Source organism: Colossoma macropomum, unplaced genomic scaffold, assembly GCF_904425465.1.
Source record: "Colossoma macropomum unplaced genomic scaffold, Colossoma_macropomum, whole genome shotgun sequence".
Classification (NCBI taxonomy): domain Eukaryota; kingdom Metazoa; phylum Chordata; class Actinopteri; order Characiformes; family Serrasalmidae; genus Colossoma; species Colossoma macropomum.
Window position 1 is genome coordinate 15,551,666 of NW_023494802.1, and position 24,341 is coordinate 15,576,006.

The following is a 24,341-nucleotide window of genomic DNA, read 5'->3' on the forward strand; positions in this document are numbered from 1 at the left end:
TTGTTGCTGCCATCAAATTCAAAACATGCATATATTTTTCCAAAAACAATAAAATTTCTCAGTTTTAGCATTTGATATGTTGTCTTTGTAGTATTTTCAAATAAATATAGGGACATGACTGAAGTGTCCTTGAGCACGGCACCTAACCCCCAACTGCTCCCCGGGGACCGTGGATAGGGCTGCCCACCACTTTGGGCAAGTGTGCTCACTGCCCCCTAGTGTGTGTGCATTCACTAGTGTGTATGTGGGTGTTTCACTGCCCAGATGTGCTAAATGCAGATGTGAATTTCCCTGGTGTGGGATTAATAATGAGTGACTTAACTTAATGTAAAGGTTAAATATAAAAATACATCAAGATCTTTATCTTAATGCTGTATAAATAAAACAAAAAACGTTCTTGTGCAAGTTGAAAATGGTGTCATCATAAAAGATGCTGCCGCTGGTTGTGAAGATTTCAATCATGGTGAATAAGCTTCCTCAACTTCTCAGGCACAGCATTATTAAGCAACACTTGAACTGAAACAGCTACAGAGCCCTAGCAAAGACCTCAAACTACCCTGTCAGTATTATTAGTTTGATAATATGCAAAGGGAAAGTTCATGGAACCACAACTAATCGTCCAATATCCCAAGATTTCTCTCAGACTGATGATAAAGAAGATAAAACAGAAGCCAGCAGTTACTTGAGAAGAGTTGCAGGACGACCTGAAAGCAGCAGGAACAACAGCTACACAGATCAATAAGCAATGAACTTGACCGTAATCATGTCCATTCCTACACCTCACACACAACTCCACTGCTAAAAAAGAACAGAGATGTGCATCTGATATGTGCACACGAGCATCTATACAAAACACAACTGTTTTGGAACAATAGATGAAACAAAAATACAAACGCTTTGGTCGTAACAAGCTGATCATGTTTGGAAAAAGAAGGGTTGCACGTATCACAGGAACCACACACCGTTACACGTCATCCAAGGAAACATGAATGGAGTGATGTACCGGAACATATTAGAGGAGAATTTGTTCTTTAATGTGGGGAGAAGCTGGACGTTTCAACAAGACAACAAACCCAAACATACAGCCAAAGTAACTCAGGACAGGTTTGTAAAAAAAAAAAAAAAGTGAATGTGTTTGCATGAAGTGTCGTAACTTGAAAACCGTTGAAAGTTTAAGGATTTTGCAATTGCAAGTCTAACAGAGGGCCACGTGGAACCTTGAGGAGTTGAAGACAGTTTGCTAAGAGGAATGAGCCAAAACTGAACAGTAATGCTGTTATTATTACAAAAGTTATTAGTATTTCTTAGCATAGCATCTCAAAACTGTAATAGCCAACAGCAGCTTTGCAACAAAAGTTGCAATGTTATCCATTTGAGCTGTCTAAATATTTTTTCCCTTTGATTTTTTAACCTCTTTTTTATTATGCTTATGTATACATACTTTTTTTGTTCATACTTACAATTGCAAATCATTTTAACCAACCATTCTTAAAAAGAAACGTCTTCTTAAAACCCACTTTCACAGTTTTCACGTGATGATTCTGACGTTCACCAGTGTTTTCTCATTTGGGATTTGTTCTCAGGTGAGAACAGAACTTACACACGCTCAGGAGCACAAAGGTGCAAACAATTCTGCAGCTACAGAATACGTCATGAATCTGACGTAGACTTTTTCTTAGAATCGATCTCACGAACATATTTAAGGAAAACTTAGGAAGATATTGGTGAATGAGGCCCATATTTGAAGTGGATATGTGGAAAAAAGTGTCTGAATACTTGTTTCCCCTCACTGTATGGAGAGGTTCATTTGTGCATATTAGAGATGCACCAATCATTAATTTTTAAGGTTGATTCTGATTTCTTTACTAAATTGTCCTTTTTTTAATACACACAGCTCACACTGTATGCAGGCCTCTTGCCATTTATGTCATGAAACTGCCACACAGGTCACACACACACACACACACACACACACACACACACTTTCTAAGCCGCTTATCCTTCTGGGTCACAGGGGTTGCTGGAGCCTATCCCAGCAGTAATTGGGCAGAAGGCAGGAAACACCCTGGACAGGTCACCAGTCCAACGCAGGGCAGACATATATATTCACACTCACACCTAGGGGCAATTTAGCATGTCCAATTGGCCTGACTGCATGTCTTTAGACTGCTTGTCTTTGGACCTGGCCAGGGAACTCAAACCCAGGCCCTTCTTGCTGTGAGGCCATAGCGCTACCCACTGCACCACCATGCTGCCAGCAGAGGTCAGCCAATGTCAAAATAATAAATCAGCCAGCTGAGGATTGCTTGTTTGGAGTAAAATTGATTCTGATTGTTCACCTTAGTACATATACACAGATCAGGCATAACAGTCTGACCACCTCTTTGTTTCTACGCTCATTGTCCATTTTATCAGCTCCACTTACTATATAGGTGCACTTTGTAGTTCTACAGTTACAGACTGTAGTCCATCTGTTTCTCTGCATACTTTGTTAGCCCGTTTTTACCCTGTTCTTCAGTGGTCAGGACCCCCATGGACCCTCACAGAGCAGGTACTATTTGGGTGGTGGATCATTCTCAGCACTGCAGTTACACTGATGTGGTAGTGGTGGTCTGAGTGGATCAGACACAGCAGTGCTGCTGGAGTTTCTATAAACACCTCAGTGTCACTGCTGGACTGAGAATAGTCCACCAACCAGAAATACCCAGCCAACAGCGTCCTGTGGGCAGCGTCCTGTGACCACTCAAGGATGACCAACACAAACTGTGCAGCAGCAGCTATCGTCTCTGACTTTACATCTACAAGGTGGACTGACAAGGTAGGAGTGTCTAATAGAGTGGACAGTGAGTGGACACAGTGTTTAAAAACTCCAGCAGCACTGCTGTGTCTGATCCACGCGTACCAGCACAACACACACTAACACACCACCACGTCAATGACCCACCACCTAAATAGTACCTGCTCTGTGAGGGTCCATGGGGGTTCTGACCACTGAAGAACAGCGTAAAAGAGGGCTAACAACGTATGCAGAGAAACAGATGGACTACAGTCTGTAATTGTGAAACTACAAAGTGCACCTATATAGTAAGTGGAGCTGATAAAATGGACAATGAGTGTAGAAACAAGGTCATAATGTTGTGCCTGATCGGTGTATATTGAACACAGTGGAGTGACATTTGTACAGCAAAAGCTGTACAAAACTGAAGAAAACACAGGAAGATTGCAAGTACACTCTCCATATGGCTGAAGTACGGATAGTGTTGTACAGTCACAGAGGAGGAACCTGTGGAAAAAGTACCCTTCTGCACCAAGGCTGTACAACCTACTGTACAGTACACTGCCCACACGTTTAACCCAGGCTGTACCGAGAACATTTTGCACATGTTTTAGGTACACTATGCCTGTTCTCTGCACGCTGGGGCTTCCCAGGTCTGGTCCAGGCTGTGGATATGAATGATTGGAGTAATAGGAGAAAGAAACTTTTGCCAGCATTCTGCCTGCTCCATATGGGCAAAGCTGGGGGGCTGGAGACGGGAGGGGGCAGTAACCAGACACCTCTGCGCACACAAATACACACACACATTTACAGTTTGACTACCAGAGCCCTACTGCCCTGGAGCGGCACAGGGGGCAAAGCAACAGAGGAACTAATGAGAGTGGAGGGAGAAGGCCAAAAACACAAGGTTATGAATGCTGAGGATGGTTAATCACAGTCAGATCACTGAAGAGATTTAACAGCACACTCACCCAGAGTGTTCTTACAGCTTAGTGCTTCATTTAGAACACCAGTGAGACACCATCATGTCTCTTCCACTGGACCTGAGCTCCTTCCACAGGGACGCTTCGCTGGACACTCTGGAGAAGCAGCTCATCTGCCCCATCTGCCTGGAGGTGTTCACCAAACCAGTGGTCATTCTGCCCTGCCTGCACAATCTCTGCCGGAAATGCGCCAGCGAGCTCTACAGGGTACGTTCCCATGTTTAATAAGTGGACCTGTGAATTAAAGTGTGTATGTTTTTAGAGTTTAGCCAGTCTAACTGCCACTGTAACCATACACGCTTAAGAAAGATGCTTCTTCAAGGGTTCTTTAGTATAAACAATGGTTCTATGTAGAACCATTAACACTCAAAGAACCCTTTGCATGATTAAAAGGTTCTTGGAAACCTGAAAGTGTTCTTCAGATTGCAAATTGCAGAGTGCTGTAGATGGTTATATAAGGAACCTGTTTGAAAAGGGTTCTATATAGCACCAAAAAGGGTTCTGCTACTGTTACAATGTCAAGCCTATGACAATAGAAGAGCTCTTTTTGGTGCTATATACAATCCTTTTCAAAAAGGTTTTATATAGAACCATCTACAGCACATTCTCCATCAGTCTGATGAAACATTTCACCATGCAAAGAACCATTTAATCACGCAAAGGTTCTTTGAGTATTTGGGGTTCTGTATAGAACCATTTTCTTTACTAAAGATCCCTTGAAGAACCTTCTTTCATACTCTACCCACCTACACACTTTAAAAAGATGTTTCTTCAATGGTTCTTTAGTGAAGGCAATGGTTCTATTTGGTATTTGCACATTAAATAGTTCTTTGCATGATGAAATGGTTCTTCAAATCAATGGAAAATGTGTATATGGTTCTATATAGCACTAAATAGGATTTTGCTATTGTTATGGCATCTAGCTTTCGACAATATAAGAACCCATTTTTGGTGCTTTATAGAACCATTTTCAAAAAGGTTCTGTATAGAACCAAATACAACACATTCTCCATCAGTCTGAACCATTTCATTATTCAAATAACCATTTAAACATGCAAATGGTTCTATCTAGAGCTAAGGGTTCTAATTAGAATCACTGCCCTTACTAAAGAACCCTTGAAGAACCAGCTTTTTTAAGTGTGTAGCTCAAACCCACGCTCAAGGAAAAGTGTTGTTAGTCAAAAGCAACCTGAGTGAAAAACAAATCAGTTGACGCCTTCAAGTATTAAGTTTCCTACAGAACTGCAGTGGAACCTCTTAGCACATTCCACATCTGTGAGCATAGGAACTAAAGGTTGTAATGTCCTGTTCTTCTCTTTTTGGGATCCTTTTAGTCTAGAATAACCTGATAAAGCTTCAAAAGTGAGAAGAATTTCAGGAGCTAAACCAACAGAACAGAATGAAATTAAACCCAAAGGTTTAAATTAGGAGCTGAATGTAAATGGCTAAAGTGGAACTGTGTAAATAGTAGACTGTCAAACTACTTGACTAGAAGTAAATTAGAAGAGGAGGTACATGGAACCGAGTGGAACTAACTGGAACTAGTTATTGACAGTCAAAAATGACAACTAGAGCTTAACAATAGCAATGGGTTTATTTAAAGCCTAAAACTAGACCTCTTCTGCAGTGAGATTCTGGATGATGGATACGTGAATATAACTTCTGTACACAGTATATTGTGAGTTGTTAATAGACTGTCTAACTGAGTGAGTGTATTTGATCTGCTCACTGAGGCAGTCGCTACACATCAGCTGATCACACCAACAGATATTCAGCGCAGTCCATTATTATAAGTCTCTTATGATCATCTGAATGTGGTTACGTAATAATAATAATAATAATAATAATAATAATAAATCAGTTTGCTTTACACAGGAATATAATAAAATATTTTAAAAATAAAACTTTACACTAAAAATGAAAAAAACAGCAGAATTTCTAACCTAAACAAATATGTTTTTAATTTAGACATATATGTCGCTGCTGTCGGAAGAAAACCTCAAACATTTTTTTGTCATTTTTCAGTTTGTGATATAATTTGAAAATGTCTGTTGTCCTTTACATTGGGTGTAAAGTTCACGAAGAACGGACCAAAAGAAATGGCCCCAAAAAAAAGTCTGGTTCCACTGACTTACGTAAAAAGTAAAGAAGGTTTTTCCTTCTCCTGTAAAGTTACCATTTTGCAGATAAGAGGTTTTCTTCCAACAACAGCGATATATTACATTGATAACTGAATCATCAGTTATCACTGAATAAGGAGTGATACGCTAAAACATTATTTTCCTGGTAAACACATGTGCTGCCATAGTTTGAACTAGTTAGAGCCAATTTAGAGAGAGGCAGGGCAGCCAGTCATTAGTAGTTATGAAACTAGTTCCTTGGAGAAATGAATGATATGGGCCTCAAATGATATGTTAACGTTCAGCGTTAGATCACAGTTTTTATCAGTAGATTTGGTTGCACTAAGAAACCATTTAGATCAGAAATAAAATGGGCAACTTTATTTCAAGCAGACTTTGGACCCAGCTGCAATACTTCCGTTATGTCAGAGAAAGTTTCTCGTCCTCCTGGCTTTTACAGTCATATGCAAAAGTTTGGATGCTCCGGCCAAATAACGTTTTGTTGATTTTCTAAGTGAAAATAAGTGAACACATCATCTACAAAAACACATTATAATGCACAATGACTGTTTGCTGAATTTAACATAAAAGAATAAAATGTGGCCTGTGCAAAAGTTATGGCACATTTTTTTATTTTTTATGTTTTATTGTTTTCTAATATGTTAAATTCCTTAAATATACACTCTGCACTAAAATTTGCAGAAAAGTTTGTTCCCTGTAGAGGGTGTATTAACTTATTTTCACTTAGAAAATCAACAGAACCATCATTGAAGTCATTTAACTGGGGTGTTCAAACTTTTGCATACTCGATGTCTTCAGCAAAGTCTTCTACTGTGTGTAACTGTGTCATTAAATCTGGCTGAGCTGATATGTGTAACTGAGTATGTTCAGCACACAAGAGAAAAACAACATTGTGTGTATGGATTATGCATCATAATGTAACTGTAAGGGCCCAACAACAGAGCTTGCATGAAGAAATTCCACGAACGCTTGAGTACACAGTGTATGTTGTAACATATTTATGAAGCCATACAAGTAGCAATACCTGTATTGCTACATGTCTGGCTTCATAAATATGTTACAACACACACTGTGTATAGACACACATATCAACACACCAGGCTGGCACTGGCCGATGGGAAAGTAAATATGCGGATCCCAAACAGGTGTGAGGACTATAAATGCCTAAACTCAGTCTGAACTTGAGTGTAAATATAGTGTATGCCCTACATTTGCTCCCTTTGCACTAATCTCTCACGAGACAGACAATGGAGTGATGGATCTATGTGTGAAGCCTCTAAGACTGACAGAAAGTCCTCTGAGCTATTTTCATCTCTTCCTAATATCCTTGTTTTGTTGTTGACCCTGCACTGATCTAGTCCACAGCTCAGATGACCCCTGTCACCTCTACATTCATTCACTCCTGGTCCTTTATTAGTAAATAATAATAATAATAATACATTTTATTTATAGAGCACCTTCCGTGCTCTGTCAGCAGTAAGGTTAAGAATCATAGCCAATATGATTGACAAGTTAAAGGGGAATTTCACTGATTTTTTTTTCTACATAATTCAGTTGCTGAGATGTAAATTAGGAGTTGTTTGATGTGAAATGGTTCATTGTAAAGCAACTTACCGACTCCATCACTTCACAGTGGTGGTGATAGGAACCAGGGGTTTACTACCAGAAAGGGCCAGTGAATCTTACTCATAATCAATTGCAACAATCATGCAACAGTTTACTGTAAGGCAGCTCAGAGGTGTTAAACACTTTAATGTTTTGGAAAATCAGTAGAATTCCCATCTAACTTTTCTCTGTTGGCCTAAGATGACCCCAGCCTTATGTAGCTAGCTTCTGGGATATTTGGCCTTACAGTACCTCTCTGCAAATGTTTTTTAAAAAACTATATTTTAGGTCAGGGGTTGGCAACCCAAATGTTAGGAAGAGCCATATAACAAAAATGAAAACGCAGACTAACTTTCCTCTGCTTTAAGCTTCAGCTCAGCTATAGCCACTACAAAAGTAGAACAGTTTCTTGTAAAACGTCTCTCAACATTCAATTTTTTTACGAAGCTGAAGCTTCTCATTCTCCAGCTTCTTGTTCTGATTTTCCTGTTCCACCTTAAATGGTGCCTGAGGCGCCAGAATGTAACTGCTGTACCATTTAAGGTGGAATGAGAGAATTCTAAACAGAAGCTGACTTCAGCTTTGCAACTTTTTTAGTGTTTGACAGCTTCTCGATGTGGATTAAGCGCTTGGAAATGCAATTCCATTCATCTCTAAATGATCAATGCTCGTCTTAAATCTTTCTCTTTGCCTTATCGTTAACTACTAGCCAGACAAGATTGTCTGCGTTGCTGCGTTGCTATCTGACCAGCAGTCTGTGTAACAACCTTCACTGTCAAAAGTTGGTGAGTTAGCAGTTATAGGATACGTTAACTCCCATGTTTAAGACCATTTATTCCTAAAACTGTGTTAAAACGATCAGCAGGGCCTTATTTTACAGCAAAGGAAGATTATTTTATTTGTACCTAGCCGCATGTTGCCGACGCCTGTTTTAGGCCAAAAGCTTATCACAAAACTACTTACAAAACCATGTCTCAGACATAAGGCAGCATTTTCATAACAACTTCATGTAATAACATTGTTATTGAGCTTTCAGAAGTATTAAACTCTTTAGATGTCTGGATTCTTTCACCACCATGGTGAATAATTCTGACTTGGTATGTTTCTCTAGAATGCAGCATTCCACAACAATCCACTCTGCATGACCTTGAATACATCTTAATCTTTTAATTTTATAGAAATCTCCCTTTAAGAAGGCATGAAAAGATTCACGCCTTTTCACCCTGTAGCACTGTACATGTAGTCTTCCCCTGTTTCTCTGATTATTATGTTGTCATTTTTAGCATTATTTGTAATTTAAGAAGGGGGTCAGGAGAGGGGTGATGGTGCTGGGGGTACTATACATTTCAAGTGGTATGATTGGCACGTGAGGATATTGTAGGAACCTGGAGCTCCAGAAGTCCTCTGTTAATCTTGAGGGAAAATGAATTAAGCCCAAAACTGCCATAGAAGTATCTAGAATTCTGGAGACTATGGTGCTAGCTACTGTCATGCTGATTCCTTTATACCCCTTAAACTGCAGGATAACTATTCAGTTATGTAAGCTTGACTATTTGACTACTGATGTGGAATTTGGACGAGTACTAAACAGATCCAAACAAATACATAGACAGACCGGAGAGAAAACCACTTTGCAGAGTCATGGCCTTCCAGGACTGGCACTGAGCACCTCTGATCTAAGCAGGGATTCTGATTTCCATTCGACCCATATGTCTCAGCTGCTGGAGCCTTTTAAAGAGCATGACTATTTCAGGAAGTCCACTGTGTCCATTTCACTCTCTCCCTCTCGCTCTCTCCACATCATGGTCTCTCTTGTGTACCCTCTCTTCACCTCAGAGGGAGAGAAGAAGCAACTGCAAGTTATCTGTCTTCATCTGGAATCCGACACCTGATCCAACACTAGTGAGACGCACTTGTTTACAGGAAATTTTTTTCCACATCAGTTATGGGTCAGAAAGGCAGACTGGACACAAGGGGGTTTCTGCAAAGTTATGTTTTTGTATCTTCCCTTAGCAACAGAAACATATTCAGCAGCAGCTGATGGTCAAGGGTAAGATTATCCTGTCGTGGGTCAGAGGCCACACATCTCCAATGGCTCTGTAAAAAGCATGTTCAAGTGCAGGCTGTCATTAGTCCTACCAAGCAGTTAGGACAACTAATAACTGCCTTAATTTAATCAAAAGCATTCTCAAAACATTCTCATAAGGATCCATCCAATCGAGGCAATCAGTAAGCAACTTTAATGACAAAAGAGCAAGAACAGTATACTAAGTAAAAGATTGCAGCCATCTCTGTTCCAGGTTGGGATTGGAGGTCGCTTTCGCTGTCCATCCTGCCGACACGAAGTTGTTCTGGACCGTCATGGTGTTTATGGACTCCAGCGGAACTTACTAGTGGAAAATATCATTGATGTCTACAAGCAAGAGTGTGCAAGGTCAGAAATGTGGACCATCTCTTGGTGAAATGATCTCTATTGAGACCTCATACCATGAATAAGCAGTTAGGCCAACATTGCTTGTTTACATGCCAGTGGCTCTTAACCTTTTGTTTCTCTTTGTTTTTTTGAAGCTTTTTATCCTCAAGACTTTTATTTTGTAGTAATTCCATGTGTCTCTAGCTCTAGGCCTCCAGCAAAACCACTGGGGCAAATAATCTGTGAGGAGCATGAAGGAGAAAAGCTCAACATTTACTGCATCACATGTCAGGTGCCCACCTGTTCGCTCTGTAAAGTTTTTGGGGCACACAGCACCTGTCAAGTAGCTCCTCTACCTGAGGTTTATCAGCAGCAGAAGGTAAAATAGACCCAGTAGATTAGATCATTCTAACAACATGCTTCAAATGTTCCAGTGATAAATTAACTTTACCCTGTTTTTCGTTTTATAGGCTGAACTCAGTGATGGGATTGGTTCTCTGGTTGCCACCAATGAGCGCATCCAGGCTTGCATAAATGACCTAGAGGAGATCTGTAGGAATATTGAGGTTTGACCGGACTTCATGGGAATGCAGTCACTGCCTTTAAACCTTAAGATGCTGAAACTTTCTAAACTCTCATGTCTTCACTAGTTCATTGTATCATTCCATCCTTTAAAGAGTAACTACACCCCACTATTTTCAGCTAACTCCACCCCTGGCTCAACTTTGAAAAATGCTCAAAAACGCTGGGAGGGGCACTGCAGTGATGTTTGGATTTGGAGGTGGGGCTGGGGTTTTTAGAGTTAGTGTACGTTAGCTACCAGAACTTCGACAAGGGAAGGTGTTTCTGATCAGGCAGTGCGTCTTGAGCCTTAACAGTATGATCCACTGACTCAAGCCACAGAAGAGTTAACATAGTGCCAGAAAATGATTAGCAGCGAGCGGCAGAGGCGCCAAACGGTAGAACATTCCCTAAAACCGTGACAGCTCGCTTCTAATCATCCGTTCAGCAGGTCCATATTCAATATAACCCGAGTCCTGATTATTTAGATGCACTGAATTCCGAATGAATAAGGTGGATTTCTTTAAACTCTGTCTAAGTTTCATTCAGTTTGACATCCAGGTTGCAGACTGCATCACCGGTCAGTCAGGGTTTGCTGCAGTGGCTCCAAATCCTTACGTTCTGCAAGCTGTTCATGGCACTTACCTGTGTTAAATCTGATTCAGTTTCCCCCCAAATTCACGTTCCCCTTAATAAACTGAAACCTCAGCGCCGCACTCACTGAACATAAATCAATGGTAAGCAACACTGGAACTTTGGAAAGTGGGAAAAAAAGTTTAAGAAAGGCTGTACAGACGAAAGGTTGACACAGTCAGTAACAATGGCCATTTAACGTTAACCTTTCCTGAACCATTTCGCTTTCCGTAGTTCCAGTGTTGCTTGCTGTTGATTAATGTTCAGCAAGTCGCGCCCGAGAGTTTGAGTTGTGAAGGGAAATGTGAATTGGATGCAACACCGGCAGCTTTATGGAGACTCACAAGTTATCTTCACTTAATCGATCCAACATCTTTATTACAAACTAAGCTTTGATCGACTGGGTTATTTACAGTTGTTACAGACAACTGGCATATCACAGCCTTGTGAGGTGGTGCTGGGGCCCTGATAGCAAGAGTATAGTGAACGACTGTCAGCCCACTGCAAAACTGGTGGTCCAACGGCGTTTCGCTCAGCGTTTTCTGGGCGGTCTACCAGTGGTTAAGCGGAGTATTAGACAAAATTCCACTTATCATCACTCATTTTCCACTCACAGCCTAATTTACTTTTTCCTTCCTTCTTTTCTTTAGTTATACTTTGTAAATTAGTAGTTTAGTAAGTAATTTTAATCCAGCACAGTGTCAGCAGCAACAAATCATTTTATATCAGGCCTAGTCATTATTTTTTCTCTCTCAGTTGTTTGTAATATTTGTCTAAGTTTATTCTCTAAAATAGAAGACGGTGTGCATTTAATATCTGTTTGAGGAGGTTAAAAACTAGTTAGAGCTTGTATGCAGGACAGTAATCTGCATGGTCCGAGGGTGGACCAGCAGTGGAGTACAGTTAAGTGCCGACCTTATATATGCTCGCTATCTGGGGGATATTTAGCTCAGCACATGACTGTGGTTATCTCCTCGCTGTAGACTCCTATGCTTCGATATTTATGAGGGTGGCACGAGTAGGGCATCATCAGGGGGCTCAGGTTCAACTCTGCTATAGAGAGTTATATCAAGAATGCATGGAATGCATTGAAAGATTGTTTGATGAGCTGGAACGAATCAAAAGCATGGAAAAACGTAAAATGAGGCTGAATGATTATTTTGAAACTGACACCAGCTATCCGTTTGCAGGCAACGTTGATGTGGACATTGACATTGTGTTTGTGAAAGAAATTGGGGAAGGAGTCAGAGTGATGTCACAACCCTCATCACGTACTGAATAAAGCCAAACCCCTGCGTGAACCAGTCACAAGGTTTTTGTACTCATAGTGACAACAGATTGTCTGCTGAAATGGCTCAGGAACTCTTAAACATGTACTCTTATAGCAGAGGTGAACCTGAGGGGAGCTGCAGAGGCAGAACTGACCACGATAAAAATGATGTTTTAACAATTTGGAAAGATGTGTTCACATTTCAAGCAAGTCTGGTATATTTTATTATTACAGAGCAGTGCATTTCAGCTGTTAATGAAAAAAAGGGTCTTAGGGTGGAGTTACTCTTTAAATTCAAGATGCAAGAATACATGTAAGAATATTTGCAATCCGTGACAGGAGAGCGGCAGAAACCAGAAGCAGACACTGTGTGAGAAGTTTGATCGAATGTGTGCCATCTTGGAAGAGAGGCGTAAGATCATGGTACAGCAAATCACGTATGAGCAGGATGAAAAGACTGGCTGGGCCCGAAGCCTGATCCAAACCTACAGCGAACATGTTGACACCAACTCAAAGTTGGTGCAGACAGCCTTGAATGCCATGGAAGAGTCCGAGATGGCTGCATTTCTGCAGGTACAGTAATATCAAGGTTCCTAAAGGTTCTGTGGATGGTTTTGTGACATTTTCTAAGTTCTAAATATTAACTAGGTAAGTGTTAGGTACAAGCTCTAGGGTACTAGGTAATTATTTGGGGTATCGTGATGGCAAGTCCCAAAACACTTTAATGTATCATTCACTCTTTGGACCGTCCATATGTGCAAATGAAACTGCTAAAACAAGCCATTTCAAAATGTACTGTTTTTGTGATGTCACAAAAACCAACATTACTCACCAACCCAGCTTACAGCAGTTTAGCCCCGCCCTGCCACATTGAAGTTATATAGAGTGTTTCGGCTTTTTGAATAAGGCACAATACAGAGTGGTCAATCAGATCAGAGGTCATTTAGATATATCAGTCTTGAAACAATCTGTTTAATTACAAGGGATGAAGAGAGGTTGGAAAGGTTAGAGTTGAGCAAAATAAATTATGATATTTTCTGCCACATAAAAACAGAAGTCAGCGAAAAAGTAAAATGCAACATAACATAGGGTATATGCCCTTTAAAAAAATGACACTGAAATGCCAAAAAGGTTCTAGGAATTAATTTTGTGGTCCAAAGTGCTTTCTAACTACTTTGGGTAAAATGAAACACTGAAAAAACATCAGGTTCTAGATAGTCAGCCAAAGAAGGACAGAGTAAAATCCCTCATAAATTGGTAATTATTTGGAGCAGCAAGGTATAAGTACAAACATACTCACACTAAATTTCCCTCACATGCTTATCCAAGAAAGTAAAGAGTAAAAATCGCAAAGTAAATAGTAAAGACCCAAAAAAATCATAGGAAGAATGACTGATTCTTTTACAGCCCAGATTCAGGCATCTTTTATAGGTAATAAACAGACACATACCTGGTCAGGCCCAATATGTCCTTAGGTGTCTTTTTACCCCATATAACCACCTGGTACTGGTAGACAGACGCTTTCCTGCTTAAACATGTGACTTTTGTACAAGTTTATTTAGGAATATCTTGAGCCTGGGTTTAAAAGTGTCCAGTGTCGGGCCTTTTTTAATACTCTCCGTCAACTGGTTCCATTTAAGAGCAGCATAGTAGCTAAACGCTGCTTCTCCATGTTTAGTCTTCACCTTCGGCAGGACTGACTAGTTCCTAATGATCTGAGAGTTCGGCTCATATCGCTGAAATAAACATGCTGGTCCTGCACCACTGAGCGATTTATAGACCAGTAATAGTGTCTTAAAGTCTATTCTGTAACAGACGGGTATCCAGTGTAAGGATTTAAGAATGAGGCTGATGTTTACCCTTCTTTTACTCCTAGTGAGACTCTGGCAGCTGCATTTTGAATCATCTGAAGCTGCTTGATTGTCATTATCAGTTTAATATCAAGAACCTGTTTTTAGGTATTTTAGGCATATTAGTGTAATTCACACTGACTGACTGTTTACTACTGTTTTATTCAAAATTTCACAGCACTTTGGAGTTCGTACTTCACACTTACCCAGTTAATATCTAGTATCTGCTAGGCATTTCAGTTTAATTTAGCTAAACTTGGAACCCATCATATTACCCAACATACAGTGTGATTCAAAAAGATTCATCTGATTTCAAAATGATTCATTTCACTAGTAAATCATTACAGAACAATGCAGTAAACTGTAAATGGTTTAATTGAGCATAACGTTTATTATGGAATTTTACAAGTGCTTAATATGAACCTCCTCCAGCTGTACAGACAACATCAACACCATAGTCAAATTCATCCCATACTGGATTGAGCATGTCGGGTGTCGCTGCACTCACGGCTCTTTCAGTGCGATTTTGGAGATCATCCCTTGTCATTGAACCAACGATGAACGCTCTGAGCTGTTGGAGGTTCATTGCTGACGAAAATCACGTTGCTCAGTTATTAGTTGACGGATTCACTCTTATTGAAGTGAAGAACGCAGAACATTTTCTGCTCAGGGGTCACATCTCCTCTCAGACTGAAGGGAGCCATCTTCCAGTGACAGTCAGAAACTCTATGACCCCCTCTTTCAATTGGTATGTGATTGGTTCCTAGGTGCTTCACGGTTGTAAAAATATGGTGCTTAGAATTCGGATGAATCTTGTTGAATCACCCTGTACTTACCTAGTATTTCAGAGTAACCTCACACTTACCTGGTTAATACCTACAAATGAGGGAACTGTAAAAGAAAGCTGCCGATTTCTTATTATGATGGTTTTTGAATGTATGTTTTCTACTCTCTTGTAGGCCTCAAAAAGCCTAATTGAAAAGTAAGTGTCTGCATGCATGTGAGCGTTTAACCGTCTTGCCATATTTCCGACTATTACACCAGTGCAAACCGATTCCTTCTCTCTAAAGGGTCAGTGAGGCAACCAACTGTGCCCCAACGGAGACCTTAGTGCCTGGATATGAAAACATGGATCACTATAAGGTTGATTTCAATGCCGAGGAGAGGGCACTCTACCAGCTGGATTTCCTCCAACGTGAGATACGCATAGTCAAAAATATGCATGTGTTTCAAGGGAAGCAATTCCACTGAAAATAATAATGTCACTACTGATCACTCTGCAGCTGAAGAAGAGATTGAAGAGATTCCAGAGGAACCAGAAGCAGAATCAGACCCTGAGCTAGAGCCAGAGCCAGAGTATGAAGTAGAGCCTGAGCCAGAGCACAGTCCGGTACAGAGTCCTGTGCCAGAACAGGATCTGAAGCCAGAAAGCTTGGAGATAAAGGCAGTTGAGTCTGAGATAAGAGAGGAAACCCAAGTACAAACAGAAACAAAAAAAGACATCCTTTGTGAGAAAAACGGGCTGAGCACCACACAGGTAACTCTTTGTGCCTTCTCTCATATCAATTTTATTCCATTCTTATTTTACCTCAAACAATCCTGTTATCTTGTACACATTTGCAAGCTATATTCCTCTCCCATCACCCCTTACAAAGGCCCAGCCAGAGTTAGAGTGTAAGGAACAAGATGCAGGTGGTTTGGGGAACCAGAGCTTGCTTGTTCAAGCAGATGAAGAAACCAAACTCTATCCAAGCTGGTACAGGCCCAACAGCCAAATGCTTAGCTCAAACCTAGCACTGCCTCAAGATGCCCTGCAGGCTCCTGACCGTTCACCCCAACCAGTAAAGGAAGCCCCAGTTCAATGCCCTTTCCAGCAGTCACAAACACCTCTGTCCATGTGGATGAGTGGCAGCCTCATGCCTGTGTTCACTGAGAAACATGAAAACCCTGAAAGGGCTCAGTTTGGGAGGGACTCTGTGGATAGTCCCCATGGGCATTTGGCAGAGGTTAAGGACATTTCTGATTCTACCAGCAAGGATAGGGTGACTTCATTGTCTCTGCAGGTCAGTTCAGTTTCAACAGATCACAGCCATTGTGCCACCATCTCAGCCATCATTGCGCTTACCTTGTGATCCTGTTGCTTTCTTCATCGAGTTACTCCTGCATGGTCATTGCTTAGTCATTCTCGATGTTCTTTTCTGAGGAAAGGGCCTCGTTTTTGAGTCTCTGAACATCCTTGTGGCAACACCACAGCATTGAACTCAGCACCAGCATCCATCAACACCTGCACCATTTATGGCATTTGGCTAAAGCTCTTCTTCAGAGCTACTTACAGTTTAGCCGTCTTACAGAGCCGGGCGAATGTAGTGTCGGGAGTCTTGCCCAAAATAATGCAGACAGAGAGTCCACAACCGCTATTTTGCACAAAATATAAAAACAGTTAGTGAGGTATGAAAATATTATTGGGTAAGAGCAAAATATAATTAAAACTATGGAGCACAAAAAACGGTGAGTTCTTGATGTTGAAAAAACATCAAACTAGCATATCCGAGTGGCACAGATCTAATGGAATGACTCCTCAACCTTCTCACAGTAAGAAAGAAAGAATGGAAGAAAGTGAAAGAAAGAAAGAAAGAAAGAAAGAAAGAAAGAAAGAAAGAAAGAAAGAAAGAAAGGAAGAGCAAAGAAAGCAAATGAAAAAGCAAAAGAAATAGTGAGTGAAAGAGTGAAAGATAAAAACAGTGAAAGAAGGAGAGAGTGAAAGAAAGCAAAAGAACAAAAGAAACAGCAAAAGAAAGAGAGTGAAAGAAAGAAAGAAAGAGCGAAAGAAAGAGTGAAAGGAAGAGCAAAAGACAGAAAGAGCAAAAAAAAGAGTGAGTGAAAGAAAGCAAAAGAAAGAACAAAAGAAATAGCAAAAGAAAGAGTGAAAGAAAGATAGCAAAAGAAAGAACAAAAGAAATAGCAAAAGAAAGAAAGAGTGAATGAAAGAAAGCAAAAGAAAGAGTGAAAGAAAGAGTGAATGAAGGAAAGAATGAAAGAAAGAGTAAAGAAAGCAACAGAAAGAAAGAAAGAAAGCAAAAGAAACTAACAAAATAAAGAGTGAAAAAATGAAAGAGCGAAAAAGTGAGAGTGAAAGAAAGAGCAAAAGAAAGAAAGCGTTAAAGAAAGACAGCAAAAGAAAGAGTGAAAAGAAAGTGAAAGACAGAGCGGAAGAGCGAAAGAAAGAAAGAAAGAATGAAAGAAAGGGCCTCGTTTATGAGTCTTACTTGTGATCCCTGAACATCCTTCTGGCAACACCATTGAACTCAGCGCCAGCATCCATCAGCACCTGCACCATTTACAGTCCTTACATTTATTGCATTTGGCTAAAGCTCTTATCCAGAGTAACTTACAGTTCAGCCGTCTTACAGAGTCGGGCAAATGTAGTGTTGGGAGTCTCACCCAAGGGCTCTCGTTGGTAAAGCGTGGTACATCTGCCCAAATGGTGAAGTTGAACCCCAATCTGTTACCCACTACGCTCTACCACACTGCTTTACTTCCTTTTGACCCATAATTGTTGTTTTTCCACACCAATGTCTGCTTCTCTCCATCTTCACCTCCATCTCTCCTCAGGCCATCACCCTTGTCTTTTACGTCCTGACCTTTCTGGTCATCCTCCAGAGGGTATGGGGGAACATTCAGTGCTTCCTAGGCACATAGCACTGCGGGGAAGTTCAGCTTTCAGGTACTAGCCTAATAACACACTGCATTTTGTGTTCTTTCTTTGCATTAACCCTTGTGTGGTGTTGATGTGTTTGTTACTCAGTGGTCTGGTGACCCACTGCATTATTGTTTTTGTTGTTTTTTTTAAATCAACACAGCCACAACAATAAGTAAAAATACCAGATGTTTAAAATATCACACATGGCCAGCGTAGGATTCTCCTTTAGCAGCTGTAGCCAGTCAGCAGCCAGTCCATGTTGTCCACCCTCACACACACATACACACACACATGTAGGAAGAGAACAGGGTGAAGGACACAGCACCTCCACACTTTTATTCTCTGTGGGTTCACCCAACACCACATGTGTAATATAGATATGTGGGGGGTGAACAGTGTGGCGTCATTAAAAATGTCTTATTTTATATGTTCTTCACAGAAAATGAGCAAAGGCCAAGGAATCTGGGTTTGAAATAATAAGAAATTGCATCACTTTTTCTTTTGGTAAACATTAAAAATGGCTTCCACAGACCCCAACATCACACAAGGGTTAATCACAACCTGAGTGATTTTGAATGCTCTTTACTTCTTGCATCACTGACAGCAATATATTAACACCCAGGCAGTACATTTTGAAAATGTATGCTGCAAGTAATAATAGATCCTGGCAGCATACATTTTCAAACAGGCATAGGTAGCTAAGGGATGTTTTAACTTAGTTTTATAAATGGTGCTTGGCTGCACTTCTTTGTATGGTCTCAACACAGGACAAGTAAAGGAAATTAGTACTGAGTACCAAAATATACTTACAATAAGACTAAAAATCTTGCATGTGATATGATTTGGACAAGTTTTGAAAAGCTCAACACATACAGAAAAACCTGTTAGTCCTTGTGGTGCCCAGACTGAGGATGCTAACAACATTTATACAACAGTTAGTTCCGGCCACGCAAGCTGATTGTTGAGAAGTGTTCTAACCACACTGTTATTTCACCATAACATCACGTCTTTTTCACAAACACTGTTCAGTTCGCTGAGACGCCGTTGCTAAGCGACGAGTTTGACAGCTGTAGGAGACGCTCAAGCCATTTGAACGTTTTTACTTCTTACTTTGCCACAGAAAATGAACACTTTTAAGATCATATTTGACCGACAGCTGATTTGGTCAGACTCTGAAAATGAGACAACACTAAATTCCCAAACTGTCATCACCACTGAGCAGCTTTTCAGTCAGCAGCTGTGACAGAAGAACAGCTAAACAACCTGGAATCAGCCAGAAATGAACCCAATACCATTTGCCAAACTAAATGGGCTGTAAGATGCTTTACAGACTGGCTGGAACAAAACAACATTAATATTGATCTGGCAAAAATTGACAAAACTGAGCTAAACTTGATATTGCAGCATTTTTATGGCTCAGTCCAATTTGGTCAGACTCTGAAGATCAGACTACACATTCGCTGAATGGTATTCAGTTCATTTCTGACTGATTCCAGGTTGTTTAGCTGTTCTTCTGTCACAGCTGCTGACTGAAAAGCTGCTCAGTGGTGATGACAGTTTGGGAATTCAGTGTAAGGAGCTGGAGAACGAACTGCCGGCTGTGCAGCGAGTGGGCGGAGCTCGTTACTCTGATGTAGCAACAAGCTGCTTGTTAAGGAACTATAATTTGGTGGAAGGAACTGCGAACATTAAAACATATTAAATACCGTGTTCACAGCCCAGTTTATTAATTTCTTACTTTATTTATTTAACTGTTGTATAAAAGCAATAGAACACTCGAGGGAGTGTGTTATCACTTAAGTTCTATTGCTTAAGTAGTAACTTGCACATATTTTGGTAATGCAGACTGAGTCTGTGTCCATAACTGTATACCATGTACAATTTTAGTATACTATTTAGTATGGTAGTAAGTGGTTTTGGATGCAGCCAGAGATTAGATAATACATTGTTCACAAGATATCTCATTAATGTGTACCATCATCCTGTTGAGTCCAGTGGATATTTCATGAAATACATAACAGCCTGAAGGTCATTCCATGAAGTGAGCCATTTGACTCCACACAATTTTTTTTATAGACAGAAATCTGTTTTTAAGCCTAAATTTCTGAATTGAATGTTCATCATAAACACAGTGTATGAACTACATTGCTGCAAGTTAAAAATACGTTTTTTTTAATGCAAGCATTCGGAAATGTCCTTAGAAACAGTCACTGAAGCTCCATCTCAAATATTACTAAAGTTCATCAAAACTTTGCCATGATCAGACGTATATCTGTTTCCATATTAACACAATAACACGTATATAAATTTAACATAAAATCTTTCTTTTAAATTGATCATTTAATAATTTATCTCTGTACTTTAGTTTTGTTTTCCAATAGCCATTAAAATAATGTACCGCCACATTAGGAGAGATTATGAAGAGTAAATAACATCATTTGAGTCTTCAGAGGAGTCAAGTTCAAAAGCTGGTCAATGTTGCTTTTATTCAACATTGATAATTTGTTGTTCATTCAAGCAGTAACTAGTTTTTAAAATGTCATGTAATTATCTGTATATAATAAAAGGTCAAATCTTGATAACAGGCAGCAAAGCAGCCAGTTTAGCCTGAAATATTCCACTCTGTCACATTTTCCTTGTCACAAGTTCAGTGTGATGGTACTATAACTCTCAGGGTTATTTTGCACAAAATATAAAAACAGTGAGGTGGGAAATATTATTGGGTAAGAGCAAAACATAATTAAAACTATGGAGCACAAAAAACTGTGAGTTCTTGACATGAAAAAACCATCAAGCTAGCATATCTGAGTGGCATAGATCTAATGGAATGACTCCTCAGCCTTCACACAGTAAGAAAGAAAGAACGAGTAAGAACGAAAAAAAGAGTGAAAGAAAGAAAGAGTGAAAGTGAAAGAAGGAGCGAGCAAAAGAAAGCGAAAGGAATAAAAAAAGAAATAGTGAAAGAAAGAAAGAGCAAAAAAAGAGTGAAAGAAAGAGTGAACAAAAGCAAAAGAAAGAAAGAAAAAAGAAAGAAAGAGCAAAAGAATGTGAAACAAAGAGTGAAAAAAGGAGGAGCAAAAGAAAGAATGAAAGGGCGTATGAAAGCAAAAGAAAGAAAGAAAGAAAGAAAGAAAGAAGGAAAGAAAGAAAGAGCAAAAGAAAGAAAGAAAGAAAGAAAGAAAGAGTAAAAGAGCAAAAGAAAGAAAGAACGAAAGAAAGAAAGAAAGACCAGGAGGAGGGAAAGAAGTTTAAAAAGACAGAAAGCAGCTCAGTGTGTCCCTCTCTCGTTTTCCAGGGTGAGCCCTGCTCAGTGGGAGCCCAGGACAGCAGAGAGATGGAGCAGAGCACTGATACGCTCTTTCACAACTACTCTGACGCCCCCCTGTGGTAGGGAGACAGAGACAGGCAGACAGGCAGTTAGTCAGGTGGGTAGTCAGAAAACATGATGGCTACATTTTTTAGCTTTAGCGTAGAGCAGATTTGCTGCTTCTAATGCAGCTCTGCAAATCAGCCAAAGCTCTGATATTTCTGTTTATGTGGGTCACGATGACCTCACCACACTACTGAAAAGGTCAGCCTTGCGCTTAGCAGCCCTCTGCTTCAGTACTGGTTCTAACATGCCCTCGCTGATCTCGCCTCATCACTTGGAAATACGGAACACCTTATACAAGTGTCCACCCGCAGAATGAAGGGAGGATAGGATAATGAAGAAGGGATTTTTTCTGTAAAAACACACTTAAACTCAGCCACACTAACCACAGCGAGGTAAATCGACAGTCTTCTTGGCAACTCACCCAGTCAGTCTCCTGTCTCTTTGAATGGTAAGAGACATTTACCATTTAAACTAAAACCCACATTAAATTTCAGAAACATATCCGAAAAAAAAATCTGACAAGAATAATTTGGCTCAAATAACACAGAAAAGTAACTTACGTTGTCAATTTGTTTTATGTTTTTGGCAGCGTTTACATGCACTCAATAATCCGATCATAATCAGATTTCTGAAGTTATCTGATTATTCAAATGGTTATGTAAATATCATTCTCTAAGTTCTAAGTTTGGATTAAGGTCTAGAAATCTGCTTAAGATATCAGATAAAGAAGTTGGACCTTAGCTCAGTCATCAGATTTGTCAGTGCATGTGAACTCTTACTCTGATTTCTTTCTGATTTCTCAGTCTGCACATGTGCGAAAAAGACTGCGGTATTGGAAATAAGCGAGCAGCGTTGCTGCAAGATGGCAGCAAAACACTTTTGGATCAACACTGAAACCAAATACATGCTTGACGAAATGAGGGATTTAAATATTCTTCATCTTCTAGATGATGTATGTTAATATTTTAATATTTTCAGGTAAAGTGGTGCGATGTTTAGAAAAAAAGGCGCGGCATGAAGTTTGAGTTTTACGTTACGTTTACGTCACGTCTTCTTCTGTGAGTTTATTGGCTGGTTGCAAAGCAGAAATCTGTTTACCGTCTGACTCACGTAGATCTGGAATTTCCACATTATCTGATCACACAAGTGCTTATAAACCCATTGATTGGACAAAATCTGATTTTCTGCAGTTATCAGATTATTAAGTGCATGTAAACTCACTTACTGTTGAGCGTTACGAGTTTCCCCATTAATTTATCAACCAGTGAACCGTCTCCTCCTCGTAAAATTTTAACCATTTTTGGAGAAATTTCAGCAAAATATATAAAATATGTAAACAATTGCTTGTTTGTTGTTGTCTGCCTGAAAATTCAGGTGCTTTGCTTTTTCATTGTTGCTAGCTGTGTAGCCCTTAGGTTAACAAGCTAGCAGAGTAATCAATCAATCAATCAATTAATCAACCTTTATTTAACCTCTGAGAACATTGAGGGTGACCCTCATTGACAATGTTGCTGAGTTGATACAGGGAAAAGGGACTGATATTGTGTAAAAACATATCAAAGATTACGACTAAAATAAATTAAAATGACTTGAGATAATAATAAAATAATCATAATTAAAACCAGAATAAGAATATGAATAATAATAAATGAACGAAAAAATAATTGATAAAAAATATAAAATAACTTAAATAATAAAAAAATAAAACAATAGTAAAAATCAGGTAAAACAGTTGCAGGCAGAGTGGAGGTGGTTAGAATGTAAAAGTTTAAAATAACCAGTGACACCAGTGAGCTGAGCTTCAGTGTTTCCTGTAGTGAGTAAAGTTTCATCAGCAGCAGTGATGAGACAGATGGTGTACTTTGCTACATAAATACCAATTTGAAACACTGTATTTTAAAATAAATTTTTGCGTTGCTCTGACTAATTAACAGCTTTTTCATATTTGAAAAGGGAAATTGTGCCAGATCGCAATGATTTTTGCTGCTATAGTCCACGCTGACTCGATCTCTCGCTCCTCCAGTGGATCAACTAACAAACTTCACTTGAGTTAATACAGTAATCGAACGGCCTTTAAAATGGCCCTGAGGGCTCCTCTGAGGGGAAACGGCATGTACAAGCTGACGAAGGCATGTTGAAGAAATTAAGGTAGACTTACAGTATAACGATTTTGCTGCTTTGACAAAAGCTGTGCTACATGTGCTCTAACGGCCTCTTACAGACTGCAGCTGCAGAGAGCCCAGCGGTGGGGCCCGGCTCTCCTACTGTCACGAGTGAGTCGACTCGTCTCAGCTTCTCCTTCTCCTGGCTTAACCCTCTTGCCAAGAAGAAGTGATCACTCCAATCAGTGAGAGGCTGTGGGGCCCAGGAGCCATTTTGGTCTATAGCGGCCTATAAAGCAGGCCATGGGTTTTACCTTAGGGTGAACAAAACAATGTCCAAAGGCCTCGGCCAACAGTCCTGTTATAATTTGATCAAATGCCAGCACCAGCTATTAGTAAATAATGGTGAAGTCTTAAATTATGCATTTCTGTTTGTTTTTGGGGGGTTTTTTGGATTAAAATTCAACCACAGCTTCAGCCTGAGGCCAAAACTTCACATACCTTGTATTGGTAGTTCTGAAATGATTTAGCTGTTTTTGCAGTTTGAAAACAGACTTTTAATAGATTTCTCCACACAGCTGTTAATGCTTTTCGACATTGTTTTGGCATAGTAGTGTATTAGTAAAGTGGCAGTGATGGACATTGTAGTGAAATATCTAAATAAAACCCTAATAACTGACAAATTTGTCACACTGATACACTTTCTTTGGTCTTTCTCAGTGTGTTTCTTTCAAAGGTGTGCATGTTGTTTACTTGTTAACCTACAGCTGAACCTGAAAAATAAAAAGTGTTGCAAACATCTGGCATTTGTTTACTTTGTGTTTGATGACCTGTGTAGGGAAAGGCAATAATTAAAGAGCCAAAAGCAATTGTTACATTGATCCATACACAGTCAACCTGTTCTGTTGATTCCTGTAAAGGAGCAAGGAACGAA

The 24,341-nt window shown here is 39.8% G+C and overlaps 1 protein-coding gene across 2 annotated transcripts; it reads left to right on the forward strand.

Moving 5' to 3' along the window:
- Positions 1-3,579: 3,579 nt before the first annotated feature.
- On the forward strand, positions 3,580-23,960 carry trim101 (tripartite motif containing 101). 2 transcript variants are annotated; one of them, XM_036591898.1, is made up of 11 exons: positions 3,580-3,966; positions 9,791-9,939; positions 10,123-10,297; positions 10,389-10,484; positions 12,722-12,955; positions 15,192-15,214; positions 15,303-15,427; positions 15,516-15,769; positions 15,888-16,295; positions 17,845-17,956; positions 23,527-23,960. In XM_036591898.1, the coding sequence occupies exons 1-10, from the start codon at positions 3,802-3,804 to the stop codon at positions 17,929-17,931; spliced, it is 1,716 nt and encodes a 571-aa protein (XP_036447791.1). In that variant the 5' UTR covers positions 3,580-3,801; the 3' UTR covers positions 17,932-17,956; positions 23,527-23,960. The 2 variants fall into 2 exon arrangements, with proteins under 2 accessions (XP_036447791.1, XP_036447790.1); XM_036591897.1 differs by lacking the exon at positions 15,888-16,295 and having other exon boundaries at positions 3,585-3,966; positions 23,527-23,956.
- The last annotated feature ends 381 nt before the right edge of the window (positions 23,961-24,341 follow it).